We start from the raw sequence: 22,499 nt of genomic DNA on the forward strand, positions 1-22,499 counted from the left end.
AAAACGTGGATTTAACCATTGCTTTCCCTGGTTCTCAGCCCCTTTCTCTAACCAACAGGCTCGTACACAGTTGTACTTTGCTGTGCCTGTCTTAGCACTACAATGTGGCAGTATGCAACTTTAGGAGACCGAAATCTATTTTTAAATAGACTTGCCAAAAGTAATCCTGCACGCATAAGATTCCAGGGTCTCACCCTCCCAGCCAAATTCTTACCCTGCCCAATGTAGGCTAATGTTTTCTGCCCTGCAGCTGCCCAGGCAGGAAGGGCAGCAGGCTGGGAAACACTAGAACTGGTAGGTGTTTATTAACACAAACAACATAGATTTTTTTTCCCGCTGAGAAGGACAACGCCACACAACAAAGATGAATACAGCGAACAACAAACCAGCTGCTACCTCCCCCTTCATTACTGCAAAACATAGCTTTTTGTATAAATACAGTCACTTAAGATAAGTTCACCTTACTCTCTTTGGCTTTTTGGGCTCTGAGAATGTATACTTTTCTAAACCATCATGTTTCTGCAGTGGCTGAATGCTTAGGCTTAGCGTTCACAAGCCAGGCTCTGAAACATCCCTACCAAGAGAATAACCACAATGCATCTTCTGTCTAATCCAACAATGTCACAAGCTTCTGCAGCCTGTAAGCATTGATGTATTCAGTGGGCTGTAAATATTCAGTGTGGGCACCTTAAGGCAGCATTAGCCACAAAACAGAAGTGTACTAATGTGGCTGCCAGCTGAACTAACACAATTGCTGAGAGTTCATTTCTGGTTCAATTGTTAATTATCTTGGAAGCGATCTCCTAACTTCACATTCGGTCAGTGTTTTGCTCCCGGTGTCTTATATGGAAATATCTGGCCACGGAGTCACTTTCTTTACCTCCTTCTATGACCCAGTGAGGGGAATCGTCAACCACACACTAGCCACATGACAGAAGAATCCAAATGACTAGGTAAAACTGCCATACTGACTTTATTTGAGGGGAAGTCGAGATGGGGGAGGGAGTTCTATTTTAGATTGTGCTTCACCCTTTTCCTTATCTGTTTAAAAGGTCAAACTCCAAAACTTAAATGAGTGGGAGCCATAATTAACAATTTTACTCAACACTCGTCAAAAGTGACCTCAGTGACTGACTCATTTCACATGAGCACAAGGCCTGTGACCCGCTTTGCTCCTCATCGGTCACAAAAAAAAAAAGTGTTCAAAATTCACCCTTTTCCATAAGCACAGAGGCAGTGTTTATTTAGGGGAAAATTCCATATATATACAGTGTAGAAAGTCAGGCACCAAAAATATCCACACTGAAACTCTATTCTATAAAGCCCACCTGACCTTTACAGAACACTCAAATCTAACGATCCCAAGAGTTAATCCCTGGTAAAAATACAACTACCAAGCATCCAATAACCAGAGTACAACAAAGGATACAAAATATATATGAGGCAGATTTATCAGACACTAAAATCTTTTTTAAAAAGAAATTTTTTTATGTGATAACGGAGAGTTCTCAGAGTATAAACTCACCCAAGTGAGACAACACCGAAGTAATTTATGTCTCTAAGGGTGGATAAGCTTCTCAATCATAGAACTTCTCCGTGATTGTTATTGTGTCAGCAAACCACACACCTGTGCTCTTTACCAAATAATAGGTGATCTAGAAATTTTTTTATAAAAAAGTGTCTGAATAAATCAGTCCTGTATATTGTTCCTCTGACCTCAAAATAGAACAATATAAACTACTAGTAACGAAGGCCCGTTTCAAATCGCAATGAAACGGGCGCTAGCAAGGCTCCCCTCCGTCCCTTTGTGTCTCGGTGTGTCGCCGGCCCCCCTGCAGCCTCCGTGCGAATGTGCTGTGACCCTGGCCCTTTTGGCACGCCCCCCAGCGTCCATGACCGTTCCCTTCCCCCCGATGTGTGTGTTGGCAGTGCACCCCCTTCCACCCCCACCAATGTTGTCGCTGCCGGCGCTCCCCCCTCTCCGAAGGCCACCCCACTGACCTGCCGAAACAGAAGATTTCAGCGTCATATGAATGCCCCTGCAGTAGGAACCGATAGAGTAACGTGTGCTCCGCCCTCGACGTCATCGCGTTTTGACGCGAGGGCGGAGCAGAGCTACAGTGCAGTACAACTTTGGAGCTGAGAATGTGCTCCGCCCTCAACGTCATAACGTTTGACGCGAGGGCGGGGCCCACAGACTGTGATTTTGTGTAGCTTCAAACTTACGAACCTGGCTTCAGTGACGTCAGTGCAAATAGAACGTTGAGGGTGAGTTTTATATATATAGATAAGGCACTTATCGTAATGTAATTAATAGATTCCCCCGTCGGTGTTCAATATTTTCTTCCACCCGGGGAGCGTATCACGGTTGCTTTATAGTTCCGCAGATACTCTTCTGGGAACACTTCAAACTTGTATGATCCCTCCACAGCAGCACTTTGGCGATATTGATGGTAAAAAATCAGTAAACAAACCATCCTCGTTTTTATCCTTGCGCCGAAGCACTCCTGCGCTCTCAGTGTTCTATGATTGAGAAGCTTATCCACCCTTAGAGACACAAATCACTTCGGTGTTGTCTCACTTGGGTGAGTTTATACTCTGAGAACTCTCCATTATCTCATAAAAAAATTCTTTTTAAAAAAGATTTTAGTGTCTGATAAATCTGCCTCATATATATTTTGTATCCTTTGTTGTACTCTGGTTATTGGATACTTTACAGAATACTGGAATAGCGCGCAGGTTGTGCCTCACTTTTGGGGACTGGATTTACACCTGATAGAAATAAAGTTAGCGGAAGACCGGAATAATTCTATCACTACAGATATAGGACCCCTTTAGAAGGCCTGTGTGCCGAAACACGGCCCATGTTGGGTCACCTTCTTCTACCTGCACTCAGGTTTTATCAACTATGGATGAATAAAACTTATAGATGTTATTTCGAGTCTACTGACCTTTGTTTACATCTTGAACATTTCCACTTTGGTGACTTCCACTTTTGTTTTGTTTGTCACTGCAGGCAGACCTTGGTCTTTACTGCCAATCCTCAAAGGCCGCCAATAGGTCAGACTTCCAGGTCTGTATACCTACTGCTTTCAATGTATGCAAATTTCTGTGCAGATTCATTAGAGATATCCTGAAAACCTGACCCATTGGCAGCCCTTGAGGACTGGGAGTGAAGATCACCGACTTAAATGGATAATTTATTTTAGTTTCGGGGGGGGGGGGGGGGGGTTGGTATTTATTTATATATCACACTTATATTACACCTACCTTCCTTGTATAATTTTGATGCACAGTTTTTATGCCATGTATTTTATAACCTGTCTTCTACATTCTGAGGCTTGAAAAGATGGGATTTTTTTTTTTTTTAAATACCACCACAGATAACTATGTAGCCAACCTGGATACTCAGGGAGCCCAAAAACAGACCCTGGTCCAGTCCTTGCTGCAAAGAGCCCAGAATATCGGGGACCTGAGCCTTCCAAAAAGACAGAGCCTGTCCCACACAACAGGTTTCAAAAACCTTCCACACCTTAACTTAAGCCAAAGATATGGAGGACTTCCGAGAGTGGAGCATGGAGAAACCACCATAGGAGAAAAAACATGCTTCTGTAAAAGCCTCTTCTCAATGGATAGAAGGGATCTGAATCTTAAATTTCTACCGGCCCTTGCCAGAGAAGGCCCTGATCTCTGGACAATGGGAGAGGGTCACCTTCCAACAGGCACACAAGGACTGCATACAATGGTTGGCAAGGCCAATCAAGAGCTACTACCAAAACTAAATAAGGATGATGCACAATCCTGTGCAATAGGCAGCCTATCAGAAGTCAAGGAGGAAAGACAATGAGGGGTTCCTCAATCAGCCACGGCTGAACTAGAGCATCTATCCCTCGGGAGGCTGGCTCCCTCAGACAACTGAAGAAATGCTCTGCTTTTGCACTGGCTGCAGAGGCCATCAGATTGAACCAAGGAGAGGGCAGTCTAGGATGAGCTGAAAGGCCTATTGCCCCAGCTCCCACTTCCCAGGATCCAGGAGACAGCAACTGAGAAAGTCCGCTTGCACATTGTCCTTTCCCACAATATGGACCGCTGTGAGAGCCTGCAGATGTCTCTCCGCCCATTTACAGAAGCATGCTGCTTCCAAGGCTACCGCCTGACTCCTAGTGCCTCCCTGTTCATTGATATAAGCCACCATAGTGGCATTATCTGACATCATCCTGACTGCCTTCCCCCAACCAAGTGGAAGAAATTCCAAATGGCCTAGTCAAACTGCTCAGTTCTCCAGATGATTGATGAATCAAGCCACCTCCTGCAGGGTCCAGGTTACCTGAGCTACATGGTCCAGACAATGAGCTCCCCAGATAAGGAGACTCACATCTGTGTTGACAAGCACCTGCTGTGGGGATCCAGTAGCACCCCCCTCAGGAGGTGAACTGTGCTGTCCCACCAAGACAAACTGATCCTTGCCTTGAGCAAAAGAGATAGAGGATAGTGGAAGTCCTGAGAGACTGGAGCCTACCGAGACAAGGTCCAATGCAGGGGCCGCATGTGAGCCCTTGCCCAAGGCACCACCTCCAGTGTCACTGCTGTAGAGCCCAAGAGCTGCAAGTAGTCCAATTCCATGGGAATCAGAAGCTCACACAATCTGCACTTTCGTACTCAAAGGTTCTCCACCTGCTCAAAGGTTCTCCGCCCAGTCCTCCGGAAGGGACACCATCCCCCGGGCAGTATCGAAAGTACTCAAGAGCCTGAAAGGGAATCTGGTGATTCTTGCTCTAATTCACAACCCAGCGTAGGGTCTCCAACCAAAAGGTGACTTGACAAGTGGTCAGGCTGGATTGAACCAGCCAGTTGTCCAGGTAAGGATGCACCCTGGTTCCCTGGTCGTGCAGATAAGCAGCAACCATCACCATAACCTTGGAAAAGGTGCGGGGGAGCTGTGGTCTGTCCAAAGGGCAAGGCCCAAAACTGGTAATGGTGCCTAAGAATACAGAAGTGAAGAAAACGCCTGTGATAGGATGCAATGGGAATGTTCAGATAGGCCTCTGTGAGATACAGGGATGTAAAGAACCCACCCAGCCAAACCGAGGCGATCTCAGACCAGAGAGCTTCCATATGAAAATGTTGTACCTTCAAGCAGGTATTTACTCCTTTCAACTACAGAATGGGACAGAAGGAGCCAACCTTCTTGGGGACCAAAAAGTAAATGCAATAATATCCCAGACTGCACTCTTCACAAAGCACCAGCTCCACAGTGACGAGCTACAACAGGTGCATGAAAGTAAGGGCGACAAACCCATCTCTTTTGCTCTGAACCACATGGGAAAGGCATGAAGGCATTGGGAATGGGACGGACGAGCTCCAGGGAGTATCCTTTCTTGACCACCTCCATAACCCATTGGTCCAAAGAGATGTAGGCCCACTCACAGTGCAACAGGAACAACCTCCCCCTCCCCACACTCGTACCACAAAGGGGCCCTGTGCATCCTCATTGGGCAGGACAGACTACTGGAGCTCCTGCCTGTGCTGGCTGAAGGACTGGCTCTCCTAGGGCCCCAAAAAGAGCCCGACAGACAGGGTCTCCCTGAAGGCCTGGATTGGAGTATGCTGGGCTGGCCGGAAATGGCTCACCTCTCTGGAGCAACCTCTGGAAGCAGGGGACTGCTGTGAGCCCTTAGGCCTTAGCTCAGGAAGACAAAGAGGTCTAGCCCCCCCCCCCCCCATATCTTTCACCAGCTTCTCCTCAAATAGCAAGCACCCCGCAAAAAGAGTAGCTAAGAAGCTTCTTGGAGGCAGCATCCATCACCCAATGGTGGAACCACAGCCAGTCACAGCCCACCACAGTCAAGCACACTGACCAAGAGGCCAAGGATGTCCACCAAGGTGGTCATTCCAGACTCTAAGCAAGAAACTTCTGCAGACTTCGTCAGCTGCTGGAGGCAGCGCAGCATGGCATATGCCACATAGCCATCAGAAATCACTGCTTGAATGTTGGATGCACCAACTAAAAAGGATAGGCCAAACTGCCCTGAACAGGGCAAAAGTGAGCAAGTGCAACGTGATGCATGTGGGAAAGAGGAATCCGAACTATGTAATGTAAGGTTCCACACTAGGAGTCACCGACCAGGAAATGGATCTGGGTGTCATAACTGATGGTATGTTGAAACCCTCTGCTCAATGTCCTCTTGGACTCACATTTTTGCTTCAGGGAAAGACTCAAAAAATGTAATCTTTGCAGGAAGTGCAAGATTGCCTGAGGAGAGCCAGTTTATAGTAACATCCAGAGTCTTCAGTGCCCTCTACATTGCCATCATATGCACCGACTCCTGGCTGACATCATGCTACCACAAGAAAAGCACCATTCTTCTGAGCCAAGGGCTACTCCACAGAGTACTTCTTGAATTTCTTGCTTCCTCATTAATTTGACAGCTTACTATTTTCTTATTGGGATGTGTTATTGTAACATATGCTTCATGATGAGGACTGCACACGATATATTTTCTCTTGTACATGTCTTTTGTTGGGGAGGGGAGATTTGGGGGGGGGGGGTTGTGTGGGAGAGGGGAGGTATTTGCGTACTATGGTTATCTGGGAAACCCCATTTATTTCTCCTTCAGGTGGGTGCTTTCTATACTCAAGAGCTCAGCTTCTCTCATAATGCTCTAGGAACTGCATCTTTAGCGCTTTCGCTTCGCACCCCTTGGACCGATGGCCTTCAATGCTTTGACTTGGAATGTTTGTGGGATAAATTCCATGGTCAAGAGGAAAAAACTTGTCACAGCCATGCGGCGCCAGGGGGCAGAAGTGCAGTAACGTGCACCCAGAACTCCTGTTAATCACGTGGTTCTTCCCACGATAGCTTTCTGTATCAGACCCTCGGCCAGCATCCAATGCAGGTCACAAGTAACAAACAGGATCCCACAGAATACATCCATTTCTTATGGTTCAAACAAGAGATACGCAGAGGTTTTCCTACCTGGCTGATAATGGTTGTCAGTGCTTCACAATCTTTTTGTGGTTATGACCCTATGATTACAGCCAAATAAAATTGCGTGACCCCGCTGGAAGTGCGTGCAGAGTAACGATGCATCTATGGACAGCCCACATTTGGGAAGCTCTGTTTATGGACTTTTCCTCTAGGAAATTATCTAACCCCAGCTATGCTAACCTCCTTGTCCACGTCTTTCAGCAACAAATTCCACAATTTAATCGTATGTTGAGTGGGAAGACTTTCTCCAATGCGTGTTCTTTCATCTTAGTACAATTTGAAAAGATAAACAAACTGTTCCCTATTTACTTGTTCCATTCTTCTCATGATTTTTCAGACCTCTACCATATCTCCCCTCAGCCTTTTCGTCTCCAAGCCTTCTGTCATTCCAACCCCTTCAACATTTTGGTCACCCTCCTTTCTACCCTTTCTAATTCTGCTGTCTTTTGTCAAACGGGGTGACTACAACAGCACACAGTACTCGAGATGCAGTCAGATCATGGATGACCATAGAAGCATTAAAATAGTCACTATTTTTATTCATCATCCCTTTCTGAATAATCTTCTCTTCATTTAGGGGGTCCTTTTACAAACTGGCAGAAGAAAGTAGCCATAGAGGCATATTTTCAAAGCACTTTGGGAGGCTAAGTTCCATAGGTTTCTATGGAACTTTGGGAGGCTAAGTGCTTTGAAAATGAGCCTGTGCGTACCCTTATATGGGTCTTTCTCAAGCGCTAAGGTCATTTTTACCGCAGCCATAAAATGGCCTATTTTCAATGACCCACACCAAGGCTTAGTTCAGTGGTCTAGTGGCAGTTCAATATCAAATCAACTAAAAAAAACACCAGGATTTTTTTAGTTCATAGGTTTAACTGTTTAATCAATGAGATGCCAGATTTACAGGACTACCGATTTAAGTTCCAGATTAAAAAAAAACTGGAACTTAAATCAGTAGTCCGGTAAATCTGGCATCTTAATGCAAATGGGGGACAGTCCTTGAAACAGCTTGGTATAGCGAAACATGCATGACAGATTATTTTATTTATTTTGCACATTTATACCCCACGTTTTTCCCACAATTTTGCAGGCTCAAAGTGGCTTACAGTGCACTAAATGGCTATTGCCAGATCAGAGATGATATGGTTACAATCAAATTAGATAGAATAGTGGAAACAGGGAAAGTAGTTAATAGGGAAAGGGTAAATGAGTCTAAAATGGTCCACAGATATGTTGGTAGGAAGAACTGCAGGTCATAGGTTGAATCCAAGGAGTATGCTGAGCCTCTTCTAGCTGGAAGAGAGGTAAATCAACTGTACACACCAAGATGACCCTGCTTGATGGAAATGGAGTCCATTAACCGCCACTCCTGCTCCCATGGCAACTGGCGCAGCGACCCACACACTCTCCGACCTCTTCAACGATAAACAGCTGAGAGAAAAGCGGAAACCGAGAACATTCAAATCAGGCCGCCTTCACAGCTGTGATCGGCAGGGCAGCACCCTCCAAGATGACCCAACGGCGCCGCCACAACCTCCAATGGCCAACAGCCGACCAAGTGGCAGGCCAGCAATGGGGGAAGAACCACAGCGCCGAAGAAGCCAGCGGCGTGGAGGAACAGAGAGATGGCTGCTGTTGGTAAGCCAAACGAGCTCTCTGTAATGCGCTGGCACCTGCTGGGTGTTTCAGTACCAGTCCGCTCCCATCTGCAGCCGACACCACGCCCCCGATGCAATCGCGCAAGATCTCCGCTAGACGCCAGCAGCGAGAAGGGAAACAAACAAACAACTGAGGTCAAGCAAAGCTCCCCGGTTCTTAACGATGGCACAACCGAGAAAATCGGGCCACAACACAGCCAGCCAACGGGCCGCAGCGACGATAGAACACCTAACCGGCAATTTTCATCTTCAGATGATGATGAAAGCTTTTTAAAGAAGATAAGTAATATGTCAATTATACTATGAATAGTGCTATATTTAAGTAGTTCACATCAGTCTGCCGATGAGGAGATGGGAGCTGTCAATACTCATTGATTAAACAGCTGTTCAGTGAGCTGCACCGCTGAGGTGACCAATATTTACACCTACTTTCTATTTTCTGCATTAATGGCCATGCACTAAAGTTAACATTAGCACGTGATCAATTTTACAAATTACCACAGGAGTACTTACGCCTCCTATTTTGTAGGCAAGTAAGGGTTAATGTGCTATCCATGCACTAACTAGTTACCAAGTAGTAATGTAGTTGCACTAATTGGTTAGCTCTGGAACACCTACTCTCTGCCCTTGACACACCCCCTAAAAAAATTCTCATCATCTCACGGTATTTTCTAGTCAAATCTGGGGAGCCACGAATCATTCTGCAAACATTTCACTTTATAGCCCTTCCTTAGTGGCATGCTGAGTAATGAAAGACTGTATATACGGAACATATCTTAATAATAAGGTGAAAAAAGCTACAGAAACGCAAACAAAATCAAAATGCACTTTACAAACTGTGACATCTTAGTAAAACACATATACTAATATCTAGCTACAAGTTTTGATGTCTGATCTTGGAGACAACAAACAAAGGTAAAAGCAGAAGCAGAATAATGTTGCTAATATTACACAATCATAAGTGTAAAAACAGAAGAAGCGCATGATAAAGCTACTTTCCCCTCTAGTACACAGAGCATCTTATGAAAGCAAGATATCAGTGGATGTCCCATGAGGCTAGAATCTTAATTTTCTGCTCTCATCACAATACCATATCTCCTCCCTATAGCATGTATATATTTCGTTTTACAGTATTTGATATTAATCTATCTCCAAAATTCATGCACCACAGTGTAGGTTTCCCTCTTGGATCATTAGCAAACCTTTAACCGCTCTGCATCACTGCCAGCCTGGGTAGGGTTTCTTTAGTCTTTTGTTAAATTATTTTGTGAAAAAAGACAGAACATCTCACCAATCAAAGAAGAACAGACAAAACCATCCTGCTAAGAAATTGGTAACACATCCCTGCTCTGTACCTATCAGCAGCAACATATAAGCAGGACTGCCCTTTGGGGAAGGAGAGGAGGTTGAGCAATCAGTGGACCGCCCCAGCCCCAGGTTCTCTGCTGTAATGGGAGTCCCACCTGCTGTTGAACTTCCTGATGTCCCCTCCCATTTACAGTATGTGCACTGGCAGGCTTGAAGTTGTAGACATTCACAAGAAACAGTGGAGCCTTCAGCAGGTAAAGATGGAGAAAGACCAATCCATGCTATTCTTGAACCTTCAGAGGGGAGGGAATTCTTCCAGTAGATCCACCTCCTCAGGGCCGCCAAGAGACAGAGCCAGGACCAGGGCAGGGCCACCACCGCCCCCAGCCCAATTACCTTCCTGCACCTGCTCCTCCCTCAGTCTGTCATTCTCATGCTCCTGTATGCTGGGACGCGGGTTATCGCATTAACGCAATCACCTGGGTCCGACACACGGGAGCAGGAGAGAAACAGACCGAGGGAGCAGAACCTTCTGGCGCCGGGCCCCCCTTGGAGGCCGTACCCAGGGAATCTTGCCCTTCCGCCCCGCCTTCTCAGTGGCCCTGCACCTCCTGGTCCTGCATCCCCTGGGAGGATCTTGCACAGCACTATTGAGCAGTACCTCATGAAGATGTGGCTCCTTCTTCTTTGCCGACAAACTCAAATGTTTATCTAATAAGCTGTAGTTCTTCTCGGTCTCTTTGTCAAACTTTTTTTTCTCCTCCTGCAAGAAAAAAGAAAATTAAGTGAAGTAATATTCCCCAGTAAACAAAAGACAAAGGAGAACAGGAGCACTTCAGAAACAGATCCATTACCAGCACGTTTTTGGGCAATAGTTTTGGAATCCAGACATGAAGATACGTAGCCAGCTTTGGAATGCTCTACCAAGACCTATCCGTACCATTAACGGCCTTCTGCCCTTCAGGAAAGCACTGAAGACCCATCTCTTCAAGATAGCCTACCCTAACGATTCAACCTAATCAAAACTTGCCCACATAATTCTTATTGACTTTTGTTTTACATTGACCATGTTGCCATTATCCTTATTGCTACCCCATATCCATTCCTTTCCATCTTTCTACACCTTCCTCCCAACGCCCAATTCCTTCTGTACCCAATTCCTCTTATGTTCAATTTACTTATCCGTTAACCCCATTAATTTTGTGTTCACTACAAACTGTATATTCTTTTTTACAAATTTGTAATTCTTTATATTGTTACTATGTAAGCCGCATTGAGCCTGCCATGTGTGGGAAAGCGCGGGGTACAAATGTAATAAATAAATAAAGAAGATAGTATAACCCCAAACCATTCAATGGTTTTAATGAAGCATAATCAGCTTATACTACTTCAACTCAACCAGCAGCCAGCACAATACATGATCGTCCCTCTCCCCCACCCCGAGTCTTCCTATAATCTGTGGTGTTCCTATAGTATATCTCCTATCAAACTGAGCTCTCTTTTTCATCAAGCACTGCCATTTCCTCCCCTCACCCTCCCCACTGACAGTTTGAACTTCGTGGGTGTGGCTTGGATCTCTTTCAGGGAGAGAAAACTAACAACTTATAGCAGCAGCTTCAGAGAGCATTTTCCATCTCACAGATAGGCTGCAGAGAATACCTTCTCCTGCTTCCACCCACCCTACCCCTCTACCCACCCACCCCTAGAGTGACATGTCTTATATAACCTCCCTATCAACCCACTCATTACTTTACCTCACCCATTTCTATTCTTCTATCACCTTCTCCCACTACTCCAACCAGAGTTACACCTAATCACACTGACCACCCTTCAACATCTTCTGTCCTTCTGTGACTGTTCTCTTGTGCTTGACTGCTTAAATATTTTAAATTTAAATGCTTTACTTTTTGTCTATTAGATTGTAAGCTCTTTGAGCAGGGACTGTCTTTCTTCTGTGTTTGTACAGCGCTGCGTACACTTTGTAGCGCTCTAGAAATGTTAAATAGTAAATAGTAGTAGTAGTGTTGTATTTTGAACAATCTACAAACACCACAAACCACTCAGTGTTTTTGGTTCATTTGCTATATAGTTGCCTGGGAAAGTTGTTTGTATTTCTGGGGGGTTAGTACGTTGGTCTATATGTTGATTAACCAAAGGGGAGTAAGAGGTCTTTTGCATTAACAGGGTAAGGGAGAGGGGGGGTAATTATAAGGGGGGGGGGAAGATTGATGACTGGAGGCCATGTAATTTTACCAGCTAAATGTTTTCCTCACTGGACTTATTGTGTGGTCATGAATGTATGATATTATGTTGTCATCAATAAAAAATGTTGAACCTTAAAACCAAGATTAAGACCCAGAGAAAATCTGATAAATGGTTTGATTCAGAATTATTGAATCTAAAATGCGGCTTTAGAAAATTGAAGAGGTTATGGAGAAAACATCCTTTATCACAAAATAGATTGAGGTGGCGTGACAGTATTCATGCATATAGACAACTCTTCTACATGACGAGATCACTACTCTAAATTGACAGGTACTGGACAAGCTGATATTAAGAAATTGTTTTTATTGTTTTTTTAAGAACAAAATTTTGACAGAGAACAGCTTCTTCCATTTGGTGAACAGTTTTTATTTGATGGTATTATGGATACAGGAGCACAAGCAGATCAATTTTTTTGTCAGTTTGCAAAGATTAAATTTGCAGAATCTAAATGCCTGTTTTCAAAATATGCTAATTATTTTTGTTTGGACAGTTCTCCCCCATATTTGATGAATCGAGTTTCCTATCAATTTTTTAATTATTTTAACTGATTGGTTAAATTTCTACTTAGAAAATGGCAATTTTTCTATTTTAGGAGGCAATCCTGCTTATAATCGAACGAGAAAAACGCCCAAGAGCCGACCTAAATCGGGAGATGGACGTTAATCTCACAAAAACGAGTAAATCCATATAATCGAAAGCAATGTTTCAGTGCGTCCGTGTCGCTCGTACGTGGACGTAAAAACGCCCAAATAAGAGGCATGTCGGGGGCGTTAGGGGCGGTGATACGACATGGATGGGTACAACGTATAACGAATAGCGAAAGGGCTCTGGTTGAGCGGGAAGATGGGCGTAATATGATGGACCCGAAATAAAAGCGACCAGAGCAAGGGGGAAAGCGTCTTTAGACTCATTAGCGATTGTGTGTAGTTGGAGAGTGGCGATATTGTTGGTGGAAGAGCTGAAGTGGTGGTTGCAGAGAGAAAGCCGAGCGTGTTCAGTACCTGTGACGGTCGTCTGTGTGCCCTGCCTCTTTTTGTGTCTTACCCTTTCACCGTTCCTTACTCCTACTCCTTTGCTCTATCGCCCCTTCCCCTCCCCCTCCCCCTATCCCTCCCCATTCACTCTTCCCACGTGTATACTGTATTCCCTGACCTCCGTTTGTCTCTGTGTGCCTGTACTGTTTGGCGAGTGAGTGGCCAGAGGGGCGTAGTGCCTGGAAGTGACAGATCTGTGTGTGTTGCTGTTTGACTACTAGTCCTAATACTTGCACTGGTGGTGGGGATATGGATGCACTTAATGCACTTGTGGCATTCATGCTACACGAAGAGGCCACCCACCGCAGGAGGTATTCACGGCCCCGAGTGTTTAGGCCCCGCACCACCTTCCTACAACTCACTGACCAGCAGTGTCTAACAAGGTTCAGGTTTGATAGGGCCACCATTCGTCAGCTGTGTGAGCAGCTGAAACCCCTCCTTCAGCCCCAGACACGTAGGAATAACCCCATCCCTGCCCACCTCAAAATCACTTCCGCTCTCTCTGTCCTGGCCACTGGCAGTTTTCAATCCGTATTAGCTGCTAACACAGGCCTCACCCAGGCTTCTATTTCACACTGTCTCACCCAGTTCCTGGATGCCTTCATAACTCACACCTCACACTACATCACTTTCCCCACCACCCCCCAGGCTCTGCACAACAACATGGCCACCTTCTATGCTGTTGCTAGATTCCCCTCGGTCATTGGTGTGATAGACTGCACACACGTAGCCCTCAGACCCCCCCGGGCACACGAAGCCACCTACAGAAATAGGAAGGCATTTCATTCTATGAACATGCAAGTTGTATGTGATGCCCAGGGGGAGATATTAGACGTGTGTGCCAGGTACCCCGGCTCCAGCCACGATGCCTACATCCTACAGCACTCGGGCATCTTCCGCAGGTTCGAGCAAGGGGAGTTCATTGGTGGATGGCTACTAGGTAAGTGCAACATGCATGTACCACCCATACTAGACCTCCTCCACTGGGCAACCCTCCGCCCTGGCTTCCTCCACCACAACCCACTATCCAAATCCCCCCGCCCCCCCTGTACCTGCTCCAAGCGATACACACTCATCTATCTCATTCTGCTTTTCTGCAAAGGTGACCGAGGCTACCCGCAGAGGACATGGCTCATGACCCCCCTGATCCACCCACAACCAGGGCCAGAAGAAACCTACAACAGGAAACATCGCAGCACCCGGGGGATCATTGAGCGCACCTTTGGTTTATTGAAAAACCGCTTCCGCTGTCTGGACCGGTCTGGAGGAGAGCTGCTCTACAGTCCAGAAAAGGTGGCCAAGATCTTTGTGGCGTGCTGTATGTTACACAATTTGGCCCAGCGCAGAGGACAGCCTCTCCCAGAGGAGCCACAGCCACCACCAGAAGAGGCCCCAGATGAGCTGGAAGAGGAGCCCCCTCCACCCCCAGCCCACAGAGCAGAGCTCAATGCCTACCAGCTTGGCGTAAGAGCAAGACAAAGACTCATTGAAACAAGTTTTAGGTGAATGTAAGTGAGCATTTATTTTTTACATACAGTGCATATGTGTTTGGTGAACCCCACCACCACCACCACCACCCCCCCCTCCCACACCCACCCCCCTCCCACCAACCCTCACCCTACAGCATGTCCCATCATTTTCCCCTTCCCTTCCCCCGTCCCCTCCTACCCCTCCCACGCCCTTCCTTTGCAGCTGGTGCTGCACGGGAAGTCTCTTCCCCCTCTTCGGAGCTGCTGCTCCCAGTGTCCTCCTCCCTATCCCCACGGCAGCCTGCGGCTTCGGCTGCACCGTGGAAATCGGGCCACCTTCTTGGTTGTAGTGGTCTGGCCACAGGACCCAGAATGGGAGCAGCAGGAGTGGGTGCGGAGGCTGAGGAGCGCAATGCCCACCTCTTAGCTGGTGGTTGCTGGTGGTCAGTGGAGGAGGAGGTTGATGGCAGGGGCTGCTCCAGCAGCACGGGGGCTGGAGTAGGCGCGGTGCCCTGAGGGTGCAGGTGTTGGATGCTCTGCTCCAGCCGTCTCAGTTGCTGGAGCACCTCCTGGTGGCCTTCACGTTGCGCCTGGAGGAGTTCTTGGTGTGCTCGCTGCTGTGCCTCCAGTGCTTGGCGCTGCAGCTCCAGTTTCTGCTGGCGGTACTCCTCCAAGCGCACGTTGTGGCGGAGTAGTTCCGTGGCCAGCCGCAGGAGTTGCCTCCTTTGGGCGGATGGCCTCTGGCGGGGAGCTGGGCCCTCCTCCTCCTCACCAAAGTCCTCCGGTGCTGGAGGTGCGGCCTCTGCTGGTGCAGGTGGTGGTGGTGGTGGCAGAGCCTGGACAGCCGGTGCAGGTGGTGGTGGTGGTGGTGGCAGAGGCTGGACAGCCGGTGCAGGTGGTGGTGGTGGTGCTGGCAGAGGCTGGACAGCCGGTGCAGGTGGTGGTGGTGGTGCTGGCAGAGGCTGGACAGCTGGTGGTGGTAGAGGCTGGACAGCTGGTGCAGGTGGTGGTGGACGCGGAGGATGCACAGCTGGTGCAGGTGGTGGAGGCTGGACTGCTGGTGCTGCAGGCTGTGGAGGTTGAGGCTGGACGGATGGTGTAGGGCGTTGGCCTTGCAGGCCACTAGGGCCAGCCTCCTCTGAGTCTTCACCTGTATAGCACAAGAGAGGAATAGTGTTGGTGCAAATAACCCACTTTTGTCTTTCAGCATTCATATACATTGGTATGTCCCCCAACCTGATGACCCAGCAAAGAGATGGTGAGGAGAAATGGAATTGACACGGGTACAAAAGAGAGAGGCCCGCAGGCAGCTGGGTAGAGGTGGTGGATGAGCAGCCAAGAGAAGGACACCACTCACAACGTTGTGCACAAGCTGTTAGTTGTATAATTGTTAAATTGAACAACATTGCAGCATGTGTTGTGTTACTACTGACTTGCTAAACTGCATAGAACTGCTTTATGACCCCCATTACAGGCTCCTTCAGTTGAATGCATGTGTCCCACACTCAGTAGAGCACAGAGGTCACAGGAGGAACTAGGCACAGTTTGGTAAAATGGGAAAATAGGAGGGAGTAGTAGGGAAGGACGGCCCCCAGAGTTCTGCCACAGTAGTAACCTACACACACCCATAGGAGCCAACTGGAAAGTAGTATTGGGGGTGCTAAGCCCAGTGACCAACACTCCTCCCTGCACAGCTACATGATCTTTCCTCAATATTGGGGGTGCTCACACACACACACAGCACCCACCCTGTCTGCTTGCTCCTATAACACACATGACCACTACCACTACTCAAATAGAGCTTACAATTAATTCTATAAATATGGGCACACAGGACAAGTAAGAGGAAACCCAATGACAATGGTAGGGATAGGGAGTAAGGGTAGAGAGCTAGTGAGTAGGGGTTACCAGGTCACAACAGCATCATAAAGGTGGCCTGTTAATATACAGAAAGACAGCCAGAGATACTCCCCCCCACCCCCACCCCCACCCCCACCTACCTCCCTCCTCCTGCCCCCCACTCCTCACCTCCCTCCCCCTGACCCCAACTTCTATAACACAAGTGTACTGCAGCACAACAGATACCCCAACTGCATAATGAAACACCTACCCGAGTCCTCAGCCTGGCCCGAGGTGTCCATGGAGCCAATCCCGTGGATGCCCTCCTGGGGTAGGAGGGAGTACACCATCAGCTCGATGGGTGTAAGGTTGGCAGTATCATTGCCTGGGGGATTGGCCCCCGCCTTCCTCCGAACATCCCTCCTCAGCTTCCGCCACTTCCTCTTGCAGTCCTCCACGTCTCTCCCAGCATGGAAGACAGCATTCAGGCTGTCCCGTACTGCCTCCCATTCCCGCTGCTTTACTGTTGCTGCCAGCCTCTGCCCTGTGGGAGCAAACAGACTCCGGTGCCGCTGTACAATTTCTTGTACCAGGAGCTCCACCTCTGCCTCGAGAAAATTACCCTTCCGGGTCGGCGGCATGCGTGGTGGCATTGTACCAATGGTGTTTTCGAAAATACGGAGTGGGCGTTTATATAGGCGCCAAGAACGCCCATTGAGACGGGGGAATAGGCGTTTCTGATTTGGGCGCTACTTTTTCAATTATACACATAATTCCTAAGCGTGCCCAGCTCAGATAGCGATTAGGAACACATGGTTTCGATTATGAGTAGATAAGTATGGGCGTCTCCACCTGCCTTCCCTTTCTTCATTGCCATTTTACCTGCCATTTCCTGCACTGAGACCTTGCCCGATGTTCGTAATAATCAGTTACAGGGTTTTACCCTCACTTAGCATGCTTGGGTACACCTGTGTATTTAGGGGGGGGGGGAATTATTGTTGGCCCTCAGCCACCACGCCTTCCGTTTCCTGTCTTCCACATCGCCTGATGCTCCCTTCCTTTCTCCCATTCTCTCTGCCTGGTTGTAGCAGGCAGTGTGTGGGGGCCACGAATTTGCTACACTCACCCCAAATCAAGCACCCCTCGGTAAGGGTCATTTCAATCAGGGAGATGTGCAGCTAATGTTCCAGAAGATAAAAGGCGCACTACACAGTCTTGAAACAGACGTTCATGGTAAGCTCTCATTTGTCTGCCACCTCTTCTCTTTGTGCTCATAGTCAAGGAGTGTGCATTCACTGTATGTATGTAGTCTGGAGTCAGATGTTAGGTAGCTCTGTTTTCACCAGGTTCCTGTGCACTGTACTGTGGGGTTGGCAGGTCCTCAGTGGTGTGGTCCAGCGGTTGGAGGTGCTGTATTGGTTCCCGGTAGGTTCCATCTTCCTTGTTTATGTGGTGTACCCCAGTCCCCATTTATGAAGTGGCCACCCATTCTCAAGGTCCATAGGCGGGGGAGGGGAGAATGATTAATGCAATGGATGTGTATAGCACATTATGGACCACCTTCCTAAATTGCTCCATAGGTAGTAGGGTAGGGAACATGCACATTACATTGTTTTTAATCGGTAGCCTGGACAAAATGCTCGAGGTGGCTACAGGTAGTGCCACTGAGGCCTATGACGTGGTGGTGAGGGAAAGGGGTGTGTGTACAGGTACCAACCCAAAGTAACTGGTGGTGGCTAAAGCCTGATGGCTGCTGTGGCCTAGTGGTTAGAGCACCAGCCTTATAATCATAAGGTTGCTGGTTCAAATCCCACCTAAGGCAAGTCAGTTCAGCGACAAAGTTTGACACAAACCCAGAATACTTGAATGTAACACACCTTGATCGACTACTGGAGAAAGTGTGATCACACCTGCAAATAATGAGCACCATTTTTATTTGTGGCCTTCCCTAACACAAGTATTACATTGCAACTGTGATGAAGTAACCATCCATCTATTGGGTTTCCCATTGTTTCCCTTTTGCTCCTCAGCATTATATACCATAGCTGATGTATTCAATGTGAAAATATGAGCCAGCTGTTTGTATTGTAGGTCCTTCTTGCCCCCCCCCCACCCCACCAATGTGGCTTGTGGGTAAGGATATGTGTCCATCAGACAGCAAACACTTTGTATGTGGTACCTGGAGTTATGTGGAAGTGTGTACCTGGCAGATCACACGTGGTACACTATTAATCTCTTATTGATGGCACTCTGTATTGTGGGTCAGTATGGTGGAGGGGAGGGAGGGAGGAAGGGAGAGAGAGATGCTGGCTGGCCATTTTTATTAATGAACACAAATATCCATCCAGCCTCCCCGGCCCAACCCCCCTGCACATATGGGCCATGCAGGTTGGAATGAACAGGTGGCGTTCTGTCTGGCCAACATTCTCAGACATACATCACCTTCTCATTCACACAGCACATTTAATGCTGTGCATATTGCTGCCTCCTTCCTCTCAACTCAACAGCACCATTTGGTGATATGTAATGCACAAGGGAGACAAACACACACACACACCCTGATAGTTATATTATAACAAAAATTTATTTGGCCCCCATCCCCACCCCCACCCCTACAAAATAACCCCAACAATGCCATCCTCCCCCCCACAACTCCCCACACACCCCAACAATTCCCTCCCCCACCCCCCACAGAACCCCCAACATTTCCCTCCCCCCACACACACAACCCCAACAATTCCCTCCCTCCCTCCCTCCCCCCACACACACAACACCAACAGGCCCCCCTATTTAAATTAAGGGCGGCCACGCCCTCTTAGTAAGGCCCTCTGTAGCAGGGCAATGAGCAGCCCCAGCAGTACCCTTAGTGGGCCCTGGAGCTGCTCATTGCCCTGCCGTAGGGCTGTCACCTCCTGCAGCAGCTGGTGCTGGCCAACTATAATCTGCTGCTGGCCATCTACCAGCTGCTGCAGGAGGCGCACTACAGTCGCCGGCCCAAAGGCTGGAGGTGGGCCAGGGGACACGGATGATGGCCCAGGGGATGGAGGTGGGCCAGGGGACACAGAAGCTGGCCCAGGGGATGGAGGTGGGCCAGGGGACACAGAAGCTGGCCCAGGGGATGGAGGTGGGCCAGGGGACACAGAAGCTGGCCCAGGGGATGGAGGTGGGCCAGGCGATGGTGCTGCAGGTGGGGAGGGGTCCTCATGCAGGTCTATAATGAGGACTCCCTCCTCCGAGTCCTCCTCCTCCTCTTCTTGCTGGTGGCCCGCCTCCTGGCCTGGCTCCTGCTCCTCCTCTTCCTCCATGTGCCCCTCCTCCTGCTCTTCCTCCTCCTCCTCCTCCTCCTCCTGGGGGTGGTGGCCCTCCTCATCCTGGCGCTCACTTTCCTGCTGGTGGAGCCCTGTGTATGTAAAAGGAGTGTGATTGAGATCAGTGCATACACCATGGCTTGCATAGTGCAGTAGCTGGGTGGCATGGGGCAGGGTGTGGTAAGGCGTAGCCTATGCCCATGGGGAATGAGCTGCATCAGATGACATGAAACAGAACCCTGGACCCTCCTCTGACACACACCACGCAGGACATGTGGCCATACCAAATTCATTGCTGACCAGCATGTTTGCATTGTGAAATGCAACGAGGGGTTGATGGGCAGTTGTTGTAGGAGTTATTGGGGGGGGGGGGCAGTGGGAAGGGTGTTGAGCACAATTCTTTTATGTGATTTAGGCCATAACATGCAGTAAAAGTAGGGCCTCAGGCAGCTGTACCAGGACACAGTAATCAGCCACCACAATAAGGGGAATAGTAAAGTGTGGCATATCATCTCATTCATCTCGGGAGGATGGTCGGACGTTGCAAGCATGCTCATGGGAGAACCCCTGCAACCTGCATCCTTGATCTGGGACAGATATGGTATTACTTACTAGGTGGCTATTAGGCACATGGGAAGTGATATTGTACAACACATTTGCTTTATTCATGAAATGTATGTAGTAATGTGTACAGGTGTCCTGTTTTTGAATACTTACGGCGAGCCCTGAGGTGCCTTCGCACCGCCCGGATGAGCTCAGGCCTCTCCCGCCTCACCCGCCGGAACCGCCTCCTTAAGGACTCGAGGTCCCGGTGGACTCCAAAGCGTCTGTAAGATATAAGTTTGTAGAGCAGGGGTCAGGGGTGTTGGTCCTTTTTGTCCTCTGCACACATTAATTTGCTATTCACATACCAGAGAGAGAGGGTCTACAGTGTTGGGGGGGGGGGGGGGCACCTCCATTGGTAGTGAATCATAGGAGCCACCTTTTTAACATTTTGGGGGGTGGAACCCCCAGTGGAGATGACCCCTCCCTCCATACATATTTGATATTGGGGGTGGGGTGGTGAAGCACCCACAGCAGCCACCAAGTTGGTTCCTATGCAGATGATGGCAGAGAGGTGGGCATGAGGCCAGACAGTACCGTTTGTATACATTCTAATGTATGCTTGTTAAACTACTTTATATGTGTTATCATGACCATGTTATAATAGTATGGTATAGGTTTCATTGGTCTCATGCTTGCACTATTTGGAGGCGTTGTAACCCACTGGCTGCAAAGAGGGGTTGGAAAATGTGGCCTTCACATAACTAACGAAATTTTCACATAACACTAATAGCATAGTGACGATAGTAACCTAACGAAATACATTCTTGTAGGGATGTGGGAATGGTGGTCGTTTAAATAACATACAAATTATTAGTGATTGTGCATGTTCCTATATTACTCATGATCCTTGCATGGACACTCCAGTTACTGCTGGTAACATTGATGACGGAGCTGTTATATGTGTAGGTACAGGAGGGGAGGGGGGTTGGGCCATAACCTTACCTTTCCAATCGTTCCCGGATGCGGGACCAGGCTCGCATGGCCTGCAGCCTGGGGGGCAGGTGGTGGTGCTGGATGAAAAGGCGATGGCGGTGCCTTAGGCAGAGCCGAACAAGCAGCAGGCTCTCCTCTTCTCCAAAATTTGGCTCCCTGCGTTGTGCCATTTTTCCACGTGTTGGAAAAGAAGTGCCTTATATAGACGACCTTGCGTGAGGGACGTCGTTTCATGCACAGCTCCATATATGGATGACCATTCCATATATGGCCGCTATCAGCACGTGGACGCCCTCGTAAGCATAGACGTCTTTGACGTGCACATGCCTGCAGGAGTGTGAAACGTGCCTTATATAGATGACGCACCCCACCCGACCCTTTTCACATATACACAATATGCATTTACTGCATGTTTAGTAGGTGTACAGTGCATGCAGATCCGGACATTCAGATGGGCACATATGATGGAAGATTTGGTGGAGCAGTAGGTGTACAGTGCATGCAGATCCGGATATTCAGATGGGCACATATGATGGAAGTATGGGTGGAGCAGCATGATATGTCTGTAGTTGACACATATATGCGTTCCTCATATATTTCCGTACCCAGATGGCATGAACAACATGTATTGTACTTACGATACACCTATGTACATTATTTTTCACACCACGTGATTTGGTCGTTTGCACCTGCAATAGTCGACCGTGTTAGGGCGCCCAATTTAGTCACGCTTATGCGCTCGTCATTTGATTGTTTTCTTACAGGGATAATCGATTGTCGAAAAACGCCCACACTATTTTTCCATTATACAGGTCTATTTTTGGACGTTATCGTAAGAACGCCCTAATTCGTACTTGGACGATCTTTCCATTTTGCCCCTCAATGTACTGTTCACTCCAATTCTGAAAAATTTGAAGTCTAGCTTATATGAAGTTGGTAATTATCGTCCTGTGGCATCCATTTCTCTCTTCATTAAGATAATGGAAGGCTATGTCACAGAACAATTAGTTGTAAACTTGACATTAGGGTATAGAATGAATTTCATAAGTACATAAGTAATGCCACACTGGGAAAAGACCAAGGGTCCATCGAGC

General features: G+C 48.0%; 1 protein-coding gene across 1 annotated transcript in view; it reads right to left on the reverse strand.

The window, feature by feature from the left end:
• Positions 1-22,499, reverse strand: part of ARHGAP10 (Rho GTPase activating protein 10) — a 503,009-nt gene that overhangs the window by 296,651 nt on the left and 183,859 nt on the right. The window contains exon 5 of the mRNA XM_030191662.1: positions 10,613-10,714. Coding sequence (XP_030047522.1) covers positions 10,613-10,714 — 102 coding nt within the window. The remainder of the gene's footprint in view (positions 1-10,612; positions 10,715-22,499) is intronic.

The sequence above is a fragment of the Microcaecilia unicolor genome, chromosome 2 (assembly GCF_901765095.1).
Source record: "Microcaecilia unicolor chromosome 2, aMicUni1.1, whole genome shotgun sequence".
Lineage (NCBI taxonomy): Eukaryota > Metazoa > Chordata > Amphibia > Gymnophiona > Siphonopidae > Microcaecilia > Microcaecilia unicolor.